The 18,074-nt window shown below is 33.3% G+C and overlaps 2 protein-coding genes across 20 annotated transcripts; one reads left to right on the top strand and one right to left on the bottom strand.

Annotated features, from left to right (window-relative positions):
- Nucleotides 1-281: 281 nt before the first annotated feature.
- LOC123229278 (bifunctional dihydrofolate reductase-thymidylate synthase-like) lies at nucleotides 282-14,820 on the top strand. Of its 19 annotated transcripts, XR_006504845.1 has the most exons (6): nucleotides 305-426; nucleotides 11,493-11,547; nucleotides 11,718-12,226; nucleotides 12,355-12,465; nucleotides 13,120-13,798; nucleotides 14,622-14,820. XR_006504845.1 is itself a non-coding variant. In XM_044654959.1 (5 exons), exons 2-4 carry the CDS (start codon nucleotides 595-597, stop codon nucleotides 1,687-1,689), a joined length of 813 nt encoding a protein of 270 aa, XP_044510894.1. In that variant the 5' UTR covers nucleotides 282-426; nucleotides 585-594; the 3' UTR covers nucleotides 1,690-2,916; nucleotides 3,741-3,968. The 19 variants fall into 19 exon arrangements, 17 of the variants coding, with proteins under 17 accessions (XP_044510894.1, XP_044510897.1, XP_044510893.1 ...); XM_044654959.1 differs by lacking the exons at nucleotides 11,493-11,547; nucleotides 11,718-12,226; nucleotides 12,355-12,465; nucleotides 13,120-13,798; nucleotides 14,622-14,820 and adding exons at nucleotides 585-681; nucleotides 807-1,315; nucleotides 1,473-2,916; nucleotides 3,741-3,968 and having other exon boundaries at nucleotides 282-426; XM_044654962.1 differs by lacking the exons at nucleotides 11,493-11,547; nucleotides 11,718-12,226; nucleotides 12,355-12,465; nucleotides 13,120-13,798; nucleotides 14,622-14,820 and adding exons at nucleotides 585-639; nucleotides 807-1,315; nucleotides 1,473-2,916; nucleotides 3,741-3,968 and having other exon boundaries at nucleotides 282-426.
- Nucleotides 14,821-16,750: 1,930 nt separating this feature from the next.
- LOC123229279 (heavy metal-associated isoprenylated plant protein 2-like) lies at nucleotides 16,751-17,714 on the bottom strand. Its single transcript, XM_044654970.1, has 2 exons — nucleotides 17,535-17,714; nucleotides 16,751-17,363 (listed from the first exon to the last, which is right to left on the bottom strand). The coding sequence occupies exons 1-2, from the start codon at nucleotides 17,541-17,543 to the stop codon at nucleotides 17,013-17,015; spliced, it is 360 nt and encodes a 119-aa protein (XP_044510905.1). The 5' UTR covers nucleotides 17,544-17,714; the 3' UTR covers nucleotides 16,751-17,012.
- Nucleotides 17,715-18,074: the final 360 nt, after the last annotated feature.

Genomic DNA, 18,074 nt, shown 5'->3' on the forward strand with positions numbered 1-18,074 from the left:
ATTCCCCGTATCCGATATTACTATCCACCAGATTGAGCCGCATTCTAGACTTGCCATGTGCTTGAGTTAGATGGCTCGTGTACATACCTAATTTTATGTATACACAAGAAACGAAGGGCGATTAAGGGTATTTAGGTAAATCAGTTATCATATCGGTTGAGTGATGAAGGCAAATTCACTCCTTTCACCTTTTGTGGATATACGGTAAACATATAGTTACGTATATATTTATATATATTATTATATAATTAAATATTATTTTATTATATAATAAAATTATATATATATATATATAGAGGCTCAAAATTGATAGATTTTATTGAAAAATGAAATCTACTCGGTTTCCCCCTGCTTTTTCCTTCGTCCGGAAAACGAGTTTGCAGTTTGGCGCTCTAATTCTATCGCCGCTCTCATTCATTTCTTCAGGTTCTCCTGTCAAATTTCTCTTGCTTTATTAAAAGAAATTTAGATTCCATTGACGAGTTAAATGAGTTATAATTTTCAGTAATTCGATTTCTCTGAGCTTTTCCATTGTATGTTTAAGCGTAATCGTAGAAAGATAATTGGATCTGGCATGGTTTCAGCGATATACAGATGGTGATGCAATACTGTGCTTTTAGTAACCGACAATTTTCAAAGGTTTCTTTTATGGCCTCTACTCCTAAGCTGATACCGAAATTTGTAATAACAGATAAATTTTAACATGAAGTTTGTTTCTCATAATTATTTTTCTTTTCTTTTATTTACTCAAATATTTTCTGTCTCTAATTTCTGTTATGATAATTTTTATGATAATCACTTTTCAGGTTCTACTTGGTTATTTTGATTGTGGCTTCCACAGTCTTGCAATCGTGTCTCCACTGCCCGGCCTAAGGTTTTATTCCAAGGCCTGTGCCAACCTTAAGAGGCCATCTAATGACAATACAACCGTGCATCCACCATTACCGAGGAGGACTTACCAAGTTGTGGTGGCTGCAACACGTGATATGGGCATTGGAAAGGATGGGAAGTTACCCTGGAGATTGCCTTCTGACCTCAAATTCTTCAAGGAGCTTACGGTGACTACATCAGATCCTGGGAAGAAAAACGCTATAGTTATGGGTAGGAAGACATGGGAAAGCATTCCCCTTCAGTATCGGCCTCTACCTGGTCGATTGAATGTTGTGCTGACTCGTTCTGGGAGATTCGATACTGCATCTGCTGAAGATGTTGTAAAATGTGGAAGCATTCGTTCGGCTTTGGAATTGTTGGCAGAAGCTCCTTATTGTTTGTCGATAGAGAAGGTGTTTGTTATAGGTGGCGGCCAGATATTAAGGTGGATTACCTCACCAACCCCACACACCACACCCACCCACCCCCACACAAACACACCCCCCCCCCCCCCCCCCCCCCCCTTTTTTCCCCTGTTTTACTGTAAGTAAAATGTTACGATTTGTATGTGAAAATATGTATGCTGATGTTTCCTGATGCAGGGAAGCACTAAATGCGCCAGGGTGTGATGCCATCCACATTACCGAGATTGAGAATAGCATTGAATGTGATACCTTCATTCCTGCTATTGATCTTTCTGAGTTTCAGCCACGGTATTCATCTCAACCATTTGTGGAAAATAACATTCGGTTTTCTTTTGTTACTTATGTTCGTGTGAGAAATCTTGCTAATGGAGATCTCATTGTAAAAAAATTGTGAAGAACATTGAAACATTGAGTTTCAACTGTTAATGAAATGGTGTGTTTCATTCAAAATACTAAAAGTTGAAAAATAAAGGGAGTATTTTTGTTTAGTGAAAAGAACTTTTAATGTTAAATTGCTTTTTTTAATTCTTTCAAAGGAAAATTATATTAGTTGGTGAAGAGAAAAAGTTTCATTAGTCAACAGCAAAGAATAACATTGCCCCTCCCAGCTTTTACAAGAGCATATATAGCTTTCAGAGGAAGCTCCTCAGTATAAGCCCCTCATTGCTAGAGGTGCTAAACATCCACTTTAATTGTTGGGAAAACAGTCATACCACTGAGAGTTTCTTCCAAGGTTAATTGCGCTTTGTGTATGGTATTTGTTTTAACAGAACTAAAATATGGTAAGCTATTGTACTGGAAAAAGCACTTGAAATGAAATTATAGTTTATCCCGATGTGATGGGCTATTGAATTTAAATTTTTCCTTTATGCTGCTATCATATTGCAGAACAGAGAATTTCTCTTCTTTCCCTTTCTTTAACTTGTGCAATTTGTGCTGCAGATTTTGAGGATTAATACAGAGAAGGACACAGTTTCATTTGTGGCATCTGATTTTGAACTAATTGGTTATTATCCTCACAAGATAGAGATGAATATGGCTGCCTAGAGTTTTCAAAATATAGGGGAAAAACGCATATTAGCTATTAATATATTTCATCTGCATCTTTCTTCTTTTTCTAGCTGATCTTTTATCCCTGTATATATAATATTTAATTTCAACTTTTACATAACACAAGCCTGAATGACATTATAGTCCCACTTCACCTTTGAAGAAGATTTTTATCAGGAATCTCTGCAGGGGTTTGGTTGCGTGATTCAGAGAATTCGTGAGAATATGATGAAACATTCCATAAGGATGCTCAATCTAATTGACCCTAACCAGAACAAACTAACAGTTATGGAAACTGGAATTCCTGAAGAACTCATGCTGAACTATGGCCCTCTCAGCCTTTTCACTGTATTGCTGATGCAGCCTTTATTTGCAGGAAACTGATACACCTTGAAGAGCAACTTCTGCATTTGCGCTTCATATTAGCTCAACAGTAACTTCAGTTGGTGTTGCCTGGTTTTGCAGGAAACAAATTAAGCCCTTGAAGAGCAACTTCAGCATCTGCACCTTTCATTAGCTCACCAGTAACTTCAGCTGGTGTTGCCTTCCTCTCTTCAATGATTTCAAACAGGTAATGCTCCTGAATATTCAAATAGTTTGACGCAAGCGTCTTGAAACCACTAAACAAGCAGTAGTACATGTGTAGACGGATATTCATTTGTCTTGGTCTTAGCAGCACTGGGTCAATAGGGCCCTTGTAATTAGTTGTCAACGCTACTAGTCACTCATCTCTGCTACTTGACTGCAACCCATCAATGGAATTCAACAACCCAGAGATAGTCACCTGTATTGCCTGAGGAGGATTATCAACATCCTTGATGACTAATAGTCTGATATAGAACGATTGCTTGCACTGATCAACAGCCTTCTCTAGTCAGGGTTGCATTGAACTTCTTTTAGTTCCAAATCATAATCATAGAAATTAAGATAAATAGCCATGGCAGCCACTAAGCTGGATTTCCCTGTGCCTGGTAGTCCACATAATAAATACCACTTTTCCAGCTATGAGCCTATCAAGATCATCAATCTATCTCTCTTTCATTTCTGAATCCATCGCTAGTGTTTTGCAAGTATCTGGGTGATCAACTATGATTGGACCACAGTAATGGGCGCCATTATAATCAACTGATGAGCTTAACTGCCTCCTTTTCTCCTTATTATTTTTTTCCACTTCTTGAAGAACGTAGGATTTCCATATACTTTTAATGAAAACTTAGCTCAAATTACCTTTAGTTTCAATCTAGAAGCCGACCTTTTTCGTTCTTGTTGTTTTTTTATTGGTAAAGCCATCAAAGACCATTTCAACTTCACATACTCAACCAGTTGTTGATTCATATTAATAGTCACAGTCAAATTCTCACTCTTTTGGTGGTTTTTTTTATTTCAAATTTTCAGCTTAAATTTTGTGTGTTGATGATGATAGAGTGGAGCACGCAAGTAGAGGTTGGCAGCAGAGATTGGATGTTTGTTGAGAAAGAAACTAATTGGGAATTGTTGCTATGTAAGGTTCTAGTCTGGTTTTCGTTTGAAGAGGTTATATCTACTAAACTCTTTAGACCAAACACTATAAAGGAAATTTTTATATTTGTGTTAAATGAAATTTTCCCTAAGAATTGAAAGCTGGCCGGCTTGTGTTGATTTATATTTAGCAGTGGATGCGGTTCAAGCTGAGGACCAAGAAGAGATGGGGTCGAGTTCAGGTTAGTCAGTTTGAAACTGAGTTCGGTTTATTCTAATAGTAAACTGTAACACAAGAAGAAGACGAATCTTTGATGAGATGAGTTTCAATTTGATGATACAACAAAACATCAATTTCAAATCAAACTCAAGCATATTTGAATAGTCTCCACCAGTTGTATTATATTAAATAGGCCAAAGGACTATTTCCCACCCAAGATATGCTGTTTTTTTAAGTCTTTTCCTGTTAATTTTGAAAATCTCATTTATCCACTTGTGATCGGTTAAAATTAACGGTTTTAAGGGTAAAATCATCGTTTTCTCTGTATTATTAAAAATAAACTTAAATTAGATTTTATTTTCTCCCCTAAATCCAAAAAACTAAGAATTTTTTTCAACTCAAGTTTTAAAAAACAACATTCTCACCCCTAGGGTTTTCAATTTTTCTGAGATAGTTTTTCGGCACTGTTTTTTTCTCTCGGGTGACCTCCAGGCAACGCTTCTTCCTCTTCGGTGCGGCCTCCTTCCGACAGTTGTCCTGGGTACGGTCGTGGACTAAGATGAGGTCTTTGTCGACGACGAAAAGTTTTCGTCTTTGACAAAGACCTCGTCTTCATCTCTGAATGAAGATGATTTGTCTTCGTCTCGATGAAGCACGATCGTCTTCGTCGACGATCATGTCCAGGACAACCATCGAAAGGAGGCCGCACCAGAGAGGAAAAAGCGTTGCCTGGAGGTCACCGGAGTGGAAGAAATGGCGTCGAAAAACTAACTCCGAAAAATTGAAAACCCTAAGGGGGGAAATGTTGTTTTTTAAAACTTAAGTTGGGAGAAATTTGTTAGTTTTTAAAATTTTAGGAGGGAAAATGAGATAAATTTTTTAGGAGTTAGGGTTCTGTTAATTTTAACAGTTCATAGATGGGTAAATAAGATTTTCAAAATTAATAGGTAGAAACTTGAGAAAACTGCATACTTTGGGTGGGAAATAGTCTTTTGGCCTATTAAAAATGAGTTATATGTTGAAAGATTTTCTGGAGTAAATACAGGGAACTTGTGTGGGTTACTACTAAAGCCCAATTCTTCCATTTGAAGTTCATCCCTAATCTTAATTACAGGGCCTTATCTCATAATTTCGTAGCAACAGTATAAACATCGTCAAGGTTATATAGAAATATTTGAATTAATAAAATTATATATATACATAATTATATAATTTTATATATAAATAATAATATATTATTATATAATTAGATATTATTTTATCTTTACTTTTAAATTATCTAATTATATGGTGATATATCATTTTTTGAATATAAAATTTTATATATTGTTTATAAACGTAATATTACTCTATGCAAGTAGAAAATGAATTGTGTATCCAAAATTTTTTGTAATTGATTTTACACAAACTTTTGTAATTTGTACAATTTTTCAATGTAATGCAAACTTTCTGAAAAAAAATAATCATAATTTTTTTTTAAATTTATAAAACATAAGGATTAAATTTATAATATTGGATTTAAACTTGTTAAGCTGATATACAAGATCCATCTAATGTTATTAATAAGGTAAATAATGGAGGGTCACAATAAAACAAACAAGTCATACTCAAACAAAGCCAAAGTTTTAATTTAAATTTGGCATGTTTAAACTATTAATAGATTTCATTCGAATATACTAAGTTGGAATACACCCACAGTTTATATTATTATCTACTGTGAATCTTGAGTTAAAACTTTTTTTTCTCTAGAAAATGTTGAAATCTCTAAACCTTTTTGTGCAAAAATGTGATCATTGATGATTTTAAAATCAAATTTGATCAATCGATTCAATTATTTGGATCGAAAATTGACTCTAAGTTTGATTTAGTTAATATGAAAAGGCAATTTATTCACTGATTTGATTAAACTTGATCAAAATCAGGTTTGACCAAAATTTAGAATATTTTAATTATTTTTGAATTATTTAATCATTTTTTATTAAATTTGATGGATGTTTAAATGTTTGTAAGGAAAAATAAGTTTGAAAATAAAATAAAAAAAGAAAAAAGTATCTGATATCTATTGAAATGTCTTCTATAAACAATAATTGACAAAATTATATTTTTTTTTGTATCAAAAAATTGAGACTTTTTTATTTTAATTGTTTCATTGAAATTAAATAAATAATTGTTACTTCTTAAAAAAGATATATTTTAATCTTCGTAGATATAAATATCCTGATTGATTTTATTTTTTTATAAATTTTTAAGTAAAATATATTCATTATAATTTAATAATAAATTGAACCGATTAATTTTTGATTAAATTGATCAAATCATAAACCCTTAAAATAATTATTGTGATCTTCAGTCCAACCTTAAAAATATTGATGATCACCACCTTAACGTGCTTTCAAGTTGATGTGGCATTGCTTCTTTCATCAAGCTATAATTGTTGATGGAAACTTCCATGATAACGATTAACTCATGTATCTTCTTATTAAAACTACACCGACCCATCACTTTGTCGGAAATCAGGATACAATTTTGTATTTTCAGAAGCTTATTTTTACCAATTACCTTAATTACCACTTAATTAAGGTTTTTAAGCTCAATTCAATTGTACAATATCTAGCCCAAGCTCGAACTTAAACTATCATAAAAAAATTATTAACAAGATAAATAATATTTTCTATAGATGAATACTATCATCGGAGGAATAGTATCACTTTAAAGATAAATAAACTGAATTACGGTATTGAAACTCTAACACAAATATGACTCGAACTAAATGGTGAACCCCGGTATAACACATTAGCATTCAAAGAGAAAAAAATCCACATTCAAAATACATATTGCTAAATTCATTTGACGTGAAAACAATGAAAGTGGTATGCATATGCAGGAAAACAGAGGCCCCAGAGAAATTTTTTCCTGAAGGCTGATCAAATATTTTGACATGCATGAATTAGACGAAAATATAACCAAGACTAATGAGCATGATTCAGAAAACATGGTTGACTCAGACTCAGTCTGAGTTACAGAATGGAACAATAACTATAAGCATCGTCCCTGATCACATACCAAACATCGCAATGTTGACATGGCCTCGGAGAGCAAGTAATGACGTCTTTCTTGACATCTTTCTTGTCATCCTTCTTCTCCTCCTTCTTCTTCTCCTCCTTGGGAGGCCCTACACTTACGATTGTTGCAGTTTTCCTGAATTTTCTAACCTCCTTGATGATCTTCGCAGGATCAGCTTCACCGATGACAGTTACCGTATTCTTTGATGAGTCAATGACAACGGAAGTTATCCCTTCTAGTTTGGCAATCAACTTCATCACATGTTGCCTGCACTTCGAGCAGACTAGTTCCACTGACACTACAGTTTTCTGCACCAGAAACAGAGTCAGATTCTTCGGTACAAATTAACAGAAAAGTACTGCACACTGTCAGCAAGAGTTAAGAGCGTCGCAGAATAACGGTAAGTCATAAATTCAATATACAAAATTACATGAACATGAAGTAATTTATAATTCTATAAATTCGAGTAGAGATTGAACCTTCGACATGAATTTCTTAAAGTACTACTCCAACATAAAATCATATGATAAACTGGAATGGAAATGCTGATTACAAAACATGTATACGTCCCAAGTTACTATATATAAATCACTCTCTCAGTCCATGATTATTTAATAGAAATTATTGGACAGTAGATGAGCTTTTGGTTACAACTTTGGTTGAAGACTGAATGGAGTGGGTAGTTGCTGACAAGAAGTAAATGCTAATAAGAAGGCTCTTGATAGCATCACCTATGAACACCCCTATGCATTTAATACAGATTGTACACAGGCACACAGAAGTCCAGCTTTTTTTATTTCCAGATTCCACAAACAAGAATAAGGTGTGCCTCAGCTGACATGGATCAAAGTAACCTCGTAGCTCAATATGGTAATATTTTAAGCAATGTTATGTAGTTGCTGACAAGAAGTAAATGCTATTAAGAAGGCTCTTGATGGCATAACCTATGAACTCCCCTATGCATTTGATACAGATTGTACACGGGCACACAGAAGTCCAGCTTTTTTTATTTCCAGATTCCACAAACAAGAATAAGGTGTGCCTCAGCTGACATGGATCAAAGTAACCTCGTAGCTCTATATGGTAATATTTTAAGCAAATGTTATGTATACTTAATTTAAAATATTTAATTGGATACTAAAATGATATGTTATTATATAATTAGATATTATTTTATATTTAATTTAAAATTACTCAATCACATTATAACACATCATCTGAGTACCTATTTGAAAAATCAAAACTAGGTATTTTATTGTTATATTTTTCAATTATTAAACACATATGACTTTTGTGACAGATATATACATTATATATTAATATGCTTCAAACTATGTGAAACAACCGTGCTTGTGCAGACAATCCATGGATATCATATTGACATTCTGATGCCACTGCAGCTGTGAATATTAAACAAAATGATATTGGACATGGCATTCAGTAAACATGCACTTGTTCAAAGTCCAACCAGTCCAAACTGTTATGATTTTGTTTAACCAGTTTGATCCAGCTATAACTGGTAACATTTTGTAGCTTGTGATCAGGAGTAATTTTATTCTAATATTCTTAGCTATATTTAGGAATATCAATAAATCCATAAGTCATTCAATGGAGTATTAACAGGAATAAGTCTCAGCAAAATGGACAAAATTTGGCCCACCTCTGCAATCTAGTTAATTCATTTTTGGCTGCATGTACTACAGAGAGAGATAGAGAGAGAGAGAGAGAGAGAGAGAGAGAAGGGGACCATTAACAAGTCAGGACTCATTAAAAACATTTGCTTTAACAACCGTGGCAGTAACACCTAAAAGCAAATGCTTTTAATAGCATGGAATTTAAAAAAGGCCAAAGGATTATTTCCCACCCAAACTATGAGGAACTCTCAAAGTTCTCCGTTAACTTTGAAAAACCCATTTACTCACCTATGAGCCGTTAAACTTAACTGAATCTGTTAGTCATATCATTTTTCCTCTCAAACCCTAAAAACTAACACTTTCCCCCCAACCCAAGTTTTCAAAAACTGTTTTTCCCCCCTAGGGTTTCCAAACTTCAGATTCAATTTTTTCGGAGACGATCAAAGCTCTCCAAGCACCTACTCTCCCTCATCGACGACACCTCCTTCCGACCGTGCAACCTTCGACACTCCTAGGTGTTGTCGTCGATGAAGACGACGCCTAGGAGAATCGGAGGTCACACGGTCGAAAGAAGGGGTCGTCGGGAAGGGAGCGTAGGTGCTTGGAGAGCGCCGGTCGTTGCCGAAAAAATTGGATCTGATTTAGAAACTCTAGGGTGGAATATGCAATTGTTGAAAACTTGGGTTGGGGGGAAAGTATTAGTTTTTAGGGTTTGGGGGTAAAAAATAAATTAAATTTAAGTTTATTTTTAATATTATAGACGAAATGACGATTTTTCCCTGGAATCCGTCAATCTGTCATTTTTTTTAACAGCTTATGAGTAGGTAAACAGGCTTTTTAAAGTTAACGGGTAGGAATAGACACGTCAATTGGGCCGGATCGAATGGAGGCTCGGCCCGAAGCATGAAAAAAAACCTGAGCATGACAAAGCCCGACATGTACTGTAGCATATCGGGCCAGGCCTTGAGCTTTAATATTAAACTCATGGGCTGGCCCAGCCCCGCATGACACTGTTTATAATATAAAATTTTTTATTTTTTCCTGGCACAAGAGCAGAAGCAGCTTCACATAATTGATTTTGAGTTAGGCATATTCAAATTCGGCCTGAATTGAAATTTTTAAAAAGTTGCTACTTGTCTAATTAAAACTATTAAAAAAATGATCATAGTTATTAAAAAGGGTTTTACCATAGAATAAAAAACAGTGTTGAAGTCAAAAAATAATATAGAGAATAATATTTCAACACTTAAATAAGCTAAATAAAAATTTTGCCAATTTAAATTGTTAATAATATAGAAAATAATATAATTTTTTTTCTAAGTTACTAATAAAATTATTAATTAAACACTTTAGCCAATCTCAATTTGGCAATAATACAAATTGGAAAGATGATTCTTATGATTCTTGGAATCTTCCTTCTTATAGGTTTCTTTTTTATATAATTTTAAACAACATTTTTCCCTTCATACACGAATCTATAATATTTTATATCTAAATGGGTAAATATTAATAAATACAAATAAACTGATATATGTCATTATATAATTTTAAATTAAAGATTATATAAATAATTAGATTACTTAATTACATAATAACACGTAAGTTTATTTATACCTATTTGTATCTATCATTTATATATATAGTAATTTTTATGTATGTGATGATAAATGAGAAAATTATGTGAGTATTTATGTTAACTGAACCAAAAGAAGTTTTTAAAATGATTTGGTTTGCTATTTCAAAGTATATGTTATTTTCTTTGAAAAAATTCTAACAAATAATTAGTAATCTTGTTAAGAAATACGTTATTTATAAAATAAAGAGATAAAGTTATAAATAAATATTATGTCGAAATATTCCTAATATTCTAAAGATATATCCATATTCTAATTAAATAAAGATATATTCATATATTCGGTTTTAATAATTGAAAAATAATTTGTGTTTAAAAATTTTAATTAAAACTTTTTTTTAAATATTGTTTAAATGGGTCGAGCTGACACGATTAAGATCCGAATAAAGTCTAGCACGATCTATTTAATAAAGCCTGACCCGACCCGAGGCCCATTACTGTTTGAGCCTCAGGCCTAGCCAGACCCATTAGCCCAATGGGTCGAGCCGAAGTCAGTCCGGCCTATTGACATCTTTGGATAAGAATTTACAGAAAAAACATACCTTGGGTGAGAAATAGTCCTTCAGCCTTTAAAAAATAACAGAGCTTCTCTCTCAAGTTAATTTGCCATGTGCTTGAGGTAGAGGGCTCGTGTACATACCTAATTTTATGTATACGCAAGGAACGAAGGGCGATTAAGGGCATTTAGGTAAATCAGTTATCATATCGATTGAGTGATGAAGGCAAATTCACTCCTTTCACCTTATATGTATATACGGTGAAAATATAGTTACGTATATATTATTATATAATTAAATATTATTTTATTATATAATAAAATGATAAATATATAAATGTATATACATATATTATAGGCTAAAATTGATAGATTTTATTGAAAAATGAAATCTACTCGGTTTACCCCTGCTTTTTCCTCCGTCCGGAAAACGAGTTTGCAGTTTGGCGCTCTAATTCTATCGCCGCCCTCGTTCATTTCTTCGGGTTCTCCTGTCAAATTTCCCTTGCTTTATTAAAAGAAATTGAGATTCCATTGACGAGTTAAATGAGTTATAATTTTCAGTAATTCGATTTCTCTGAGCTTTTCCATTGTATGTTTAAGCGTAATCGTACAAAGAAAATTGGATCTCGCATGGTTTCAGCGATATACAGATGGTGATGCAATACTGTGCTTTGAGTAACCGACAATTTTCAAAGGTTTCTTTTATGGCCTCTACTCCTTAGCTGATACCGAAATTTGTAATAACAGATAAATTTTAACATGAAGTTTGTTTCTCATAATTATTTTTCTTTTCTTTTATTTACTCAAATATTTTCTGTCTCTAATTTCTGTTGTTATGATAATTTTTATGATAATCACTTTTCAGGTTCTACTTGGTTATTTTGATTGTGGCTTCCACAGTCTTGCAATCGTGTCTCCACTGCCCAGCCTAAGGTTTTATTCCAAGGCCTGTGCCAACCTTAAGAGGCCATCTAATGACAATACAACCATGCATCCACCATTACCGAGGAGGACTTACCGAGTTCTGGTGGCTGCAACACGTGATATGGGCATTGGAAAGGATGGGAAGTTACCCTGGAGATTGCCTTCTGACCTCAAATTCTTCAAGGAGCTTACGGTGACTACATCAGATCCTGGGAAGAAAAACGCTATAGTTATGGGTAGGAAGACATGGGAAAGAATTCCCCTTTAGTATCGACCTCTACCTGGTCGATTGAATGTTGTGCTGACTCGTTCTGGGAGATTCGATACTGCATCTGCTGAAGATGTTGTAAAATGTGGAAGCATTCGTTCGGCTTTGGAATTGTTGGCAGAAGCTCCTTATTGTTTGTCGATAGAGAAGGTGTTTGTTATAGGTGGCGGCCAGATATTAAGGTGGATTACCTCACCAACCCCACACACCACACCCACCCCCCCTCCCCCCCCTTTTTGCCCAGTTTTCCTGTAAGTAAAATGTTACGATTTGTATGTGACAATATGTATGCTGATGTTTCCTGATGCAGGGAAGCACTAAATGCGCCAGGGTGTGATGCCATCCACATTACCGAGATTGAGAATAGCATTGAATGTGATACCTTCATTCCTGCTATTGATCTTTCTGAGTTTCAGCCATGGTATTCATCTCAACCATTTGTGGAAAATAACATTCGGTTTTCTTTTGTTACTTATGTTCGTGTGAGAAATCCTGCTAATGGAGATCTCATTGTAAAAAAATTGTGAAGAATACTGAAACATTGAGTTTCAACTTTTAATGAAATGGTGTGTTTCATTCAAAATACTAAAAGTTGAAAAATAAAGGGAGTATATTTGTTTAGTGAAAAGAACTTTTAATGTTAAAATGCTTTTTTAAATTCTTTCAAGGGAAAATAATATTAGTTGGTGAAGAGAGAAAGTTTTATTAGTTAACAGCAAAGAATAACATTGTCCCTCCCAGCTTTTACAAGAGCATATAGAGCTTTCAGAGGAAGCTCCTCAGTATAAGCCCCTCATTGCTAGAGGTGCTAAACATCCACCTTAATTGTTGGGAAAACAGTCATACCACTGAGAGTTTCTTCCAAGGTTAATTGCGCTTTGTGTATGGTATTTGTTTTAACAGAACTAAAATATGGTAAGCTATTGTACTGGAAAAAGCACTTGAAATAAAATTATAGTTTATCCCGATGTGATGGGCTATTGAATTTAAATTTTTCCTTTATGCTGCTATCATATTGCAGAACAGAGAATTTCTCTTCTTTCTCTTTCTTTAACTTGTGCAATTTGTGCTGCAGATTTTGAGGATTAATACAGAGAAGGACACAGTTTCATTTGTGGCATCTGATTTTGAACTGACTGGTTATTATCCTCACAAGATAGAGATGAATATGGCTGCCTAGAGTTTTCAAAATATAGGGGAAAAACGCATATTAGCTATTAATATATTTCATCTGCATCTTTCTTCTTTTTCTAGCTGATCTTTTATCCTTGTATATATAATATTTAATTTCAACTTTTATATAACACAAGCCTGAATGACATTATAGTCCCACTTCACCTTTGAAGAAGATTTTTATCAGGAATCTCTCCAGGGGTTTGGTTGCGTGATTCAGAGAATTCGTGAGAATATGATGAAACATTCCATAAGGATGCTCAATCTAATTGACCCCTAACCAGAACAAACGAACAGTTATGGACACTGGAATTCCTGAAGCACTCATGCTGAACTATGGCCCTCTCAGCCTTTTCACTGTATTGCTGATGCAGCCTTCTTTTGCAGTAATCTGATACACCTTGAAGAGCAACTTCTGCATTTGCGCTTCATATTAGCTCAACAGGAACTTCAGTTGGTGTTGCCTGGTTTTGCAGGAAACTTTTAAGCCCTTGAAGAGCAACTTCAGCATCTGCACCTTTCATTAGCTCACCAGTAACTTCAGCTGGTGTTGCCTTCCTCTCTTCAATGATTTCGAACAGGTAATGCTCCTGAATATTCAAATAGTTTGACGCAAGTGTCTTGAAACCACTAAACAAGCTGTAGTACATGTGTAGACGGATATTCATTTGTCTTGGTCTTAGCAGCACTGGGTCAATAGGGCCCTTGTAATTAGTTGTCAACACTTCCAGTCACTCATCTCTGCTACTTGACTGCAACCCATCAATGGAATTCAACAACCCAGAGAGAGTCACCTGTATTGCCTGAGGAGGATTATCAACATCCTTGATGACTAGTAGTCTGATATAGAACGATCGCTTGCACCGATCAACAGCCTTCTCTAGTCAGAGTTGCATTGAACTTCTTTTAGTTCCAAATCATAAACATAGAAATTAAGATAAATAGCCGTGGCAGCCACTAAGTTGGATTTCCCTGTGCCTGGTAGTCCACATAATAAATACCACTTTTCCAGCTGTGAGCCTATCAAGATCATCAATCTATCTCTCTTTCATTTCTGAATCCATCGCTAGTGTTTTGCAAGTATCTGGGTGATCAACTATGATTGGAACACAGTAACGAGCGCCATTATAATCAACTGATGAGCCTAACTGCCTTCTTTTCTCCTAATTATTTTTTTCCACTTCTTGAAGAACATAGGATTTCTATATACTTTTAATGAAAACTTAGCTCAAATTACCTTTAGTTCCAATCTAGAAGGCGACCTTTTTCGTTCTTGTTGTTTTTGATTGGTAAAGCCATCAAAGACCATTTCAACTCCACACACTCAACCAGTTGTTGATTCATATAAATAGTCAGAGTCAAATTCACACTCTTTTGCTGGTTTTTTTTTTTTTAAATTTTCAGCTTAAATTTTTTGTGTTGATGATGATAAAGTGGAGCACGCAAGTAGAGGTTGGCAGCAGAGATTGGATGTTTGTTGAGAAAGAAACTAATTGGGAATTCTGTTGCTATGTAAGGTTTTAGTCTGGTTTTCATTTGAAGAGGTTTATATGTACTTAACTCTTTAGACCAAACACTATAAAGGAAATTTTTTTATTCGTGTTAAATGAAATTTCCCCTAAAAATTGAAAACTGGCCGGCTTGTGTTGATTTATATTTAACAGTGGATGCGGTTCAAGCTGAGGACCAAGACGAGATGGGGTCGAGTCCAGATTAGTCAGCTTGAAATTGAATTCGATTTATTCTAATAGTAAACAGTAACACAAGAAGAAGATGAATCTTTGATGAGATGAGTTTCAATTTGATAATGCTACAAAACATCAATTTCAAACCAAACTCAAGCATATTTGAATAGTGTCCACCCTTTGTATTATATTAAAAATGAGTTACATGTTAAAAGATTTTATGGAGTAAATACAGGGAACTTGTGTGGGTTACTACTAAAGCCCAATTCTTCCATTTGAAGTTCATCCCTAATCTTAATTACAGGCCCTTATACCATAATTTCATAGCAACAGTATAAAGACCATCAAGGCTATATAGAAATATCCAAATTAATAAAATTATATAATTTTATATATAAATAATAATACATTATTATATAATTAAATATTATTTTATTTATAATTTTAAACTATCCAATTATATAATAATAATCTAAAATATTTGTAATTGATTTTACACAAACGTTTGGAATTTGTACAATTTTTCAATATAGTGCAAACTTTCTAAAAAAAGAATCGTAATTTTTTTTTTCTAATTTATAAAACATTAGGATTAAATTTATAATATTTGATTTAAACTTGTTAAGCTGATATATAAGATCATCTAATGTTATTAATAAGGTAAATAATGGAGGGTCACAAAAAAACAAACAAGCCATACTCAAACTAAGCTAAAGTTCTGGTTGTACTCAAATTAAGCCAAAGTTTAAATTTAAATTTGACATGTTCAAACTATTAATATATTTCATTCGAATTTACCACGTTGGAATACACTCACAGTTTATATTATTATCTATTGTGATTCTTGAGTTAAAACTTTTTTTTTTCTCTAGAAAATGTTGAAATCTCTAGACCTTTTCGTGCAAAAATGTGATCACCAATGATTTTAAAATCGAATCGGATCAACCGATTCAACTGATTGAATAAAAAATTAGCTCTAAATCTGATTCAGTTAATATAAAAAGGTGGTTTATTCACTGACTTGGTTAAACCCGATCAAAATTGGGTAATTGGGTTTGATCAAAATTTAGAAAAAATTTTAAGATTTTAATTATTTTTAAGTAATTTGATCATTTTTTATTAAATTGGATGGATTTCTAAATGTTAGTAAGAAAAAATAAATTCGAAAATAAAATAAAAAATAAAAAAGTATCTCATATCTATTAAAATATCTTCTATAGATAATAATTTATAGAATTATATTTTTTTCCTATATCATAAGATCATGATTTTTTTATTTTAATTATTTCATTAAAATTTAATAAATTATTATTACCCTTTAAAAAAGATATATTTTAATTCTTATAAATATAGATATCCTAATTTTATTTTTTTATAAATTTTTAAATAAAATTTATTTATTATAATTTAATAATAAATTAAATCAATCAATTGAATTATAAATCAATAAAATAATAAATTTAATCACCCATATGTTTTAAAAAACAGTGATGATCACCACCTTAACGCGCTTTCAAGTTGATGTGGCATTGCTTCTGTCATCAAGCAATAATTGCTGATGGACACTTGCATGATAACGATTAACTCTTATTAAAACGACACCGACCCATCACTTTGTCCGAAATCAGGATACACTTTTGTGTTTTCAGAAGCTTATTTTTACCAATTACCTTAATTATCACTTAATTCAGGTGTTTAAGCTCAGTTCAATCTTACGATATTTAAGCCAGATTCAAACTTAAACTATCCTAAAAAGTTATTAATTAGATAAATAATATTATTATCAGAAGAATAATATTACTTTAAAAATAAATAAATTAAACTATTATATTGAAACTCTAACACAAATTTAACTCAAACCAAGTGATGAACACCCGTATAACCCATTAGCATTCAAAGAGAAAAAAATCCACGTTCAAAATACATATTGCTAAATTCATTTGACATGAAAACAATGAAAGTGGTATGCATATGCAGGAAAACAGAGGCCCCAGAGAAATTTTTGGCTGAAGGCTGATCAAATATTTTGAAATGCATGAATTAGACGAAAATATAACCAAGACTAATGAGCATGATTCAGAAAACATGGTTGACTCAGACTCAGTCTGAGTTACAGAATGGGACAATGACTATAAGCATCGTCCCAGACCACGTACCAAACATCGCAACGTTGACATGGTTTCGTAGAGCAAGTAATGACATCTTTCTTCTCATCTTTCTTCTCATCCTTCTTCTCATCCTTCTTATCCTCCTTGGGAGGCCCTACACTTACGATTGTTGCAGTTTTCCTGAATTTTCTAACCTGCTTGATGATCTTCGCAGGATCAGCTTCACCGATGACAGTTACCGTTTTCTTTGATGGGTCAATGACAACGGAAGTTATCCCTTCTAGTTTGGCAATCAACTTCATCACCCGTTGCCTGCACTTTGAGCAGACTAGTTCCACTGACACTACAGTTTTCTACATCAGAAAAAGAGTCAGATTCTTCGGTACAAATTAACAGAAAAGTACTGCACACTGTCAGCAAGAGTTAAGAGCGTCGCAGAATAACTGTAAGTCATAAATTCAATATACAAAATTACATGAACATGAAGTAATTTATAATTCTATAAATTCGAGTAGAGATTGAACCTTCGACATGAATTTCTTAAAGTACTACTCCAACATAAATCATATGATAAACTGGAATGGAAATGCTGATTACAAAACATGTATACGTCCCAAGTTACTATATATAAATCACTCTCTCAGTCCATGATAATTTAATTGAAATTATTGGACAGTAGATGGCCTTTTGGTTACTAGTTTGGTTGAAGACTAAATGGAGTGGGTAGTTGCTGACAAGTAAATGCTAATAAGATGGTTCTTGATGGCATCACCTATGAACTCCCCTATGCATTTAATACAGATTGTACACAGGCACACAGAGGTCCAGCTTTTTTCATTTCCAGATAACCACAAACAAGAATAAGGTGTGCCTCAGCTAACATGGATCAAAGTAAACTCGTAGCTCTATATGGTAATATTTTAAGCAATGTTATGTATGCGCAGTTTAGAGTATTTAATTAGATACTAAAATGATGTGTTATCATGTGATTGAATATTATTTTATTCTTAATTCAAAATTATTCAATCACATTATAATATATTATTTGAGTACCTATTAGAAAA

This window comes from Mangifera indica, chromosome 11 (genome assembly GCF_011075055.1).
Source record: "Mangifera indica cultivar Alphonso chromosome 11, CATAS_Mindica_2.1, whole genome shotgun sequence".
NCBI lineage: Eukaryota > Viridiplantae > Streptophyta > Magnoliopsida > Sapindales > Anacardiaceae > Mangifera > Mangifera indica.

Bases quoted from the DNA above. Each gene is read 5' to 3' on its own strand.
- LOC123229278 (XM_044654959.1), top strand. From the start codon at position 595: ATGGTGATGCAATACTGTGCTTTTAGTAACCGACAATTTTCAAAGGTT. The intron at 682-806 runs GTAATAACAGAT...ATCACTTTTCAG, and splicing joins CTAAGCTGATACCGAAATTT to GTTCTACTTGGTTATTTTGA. The intron at 1,316-1,472 runs GTGGATTACCTC...TTCCTGATGCAG, and splicing joins GGTGGCGGCCAGATATTAAG to GGAAGCACTAAATGCGCCAG.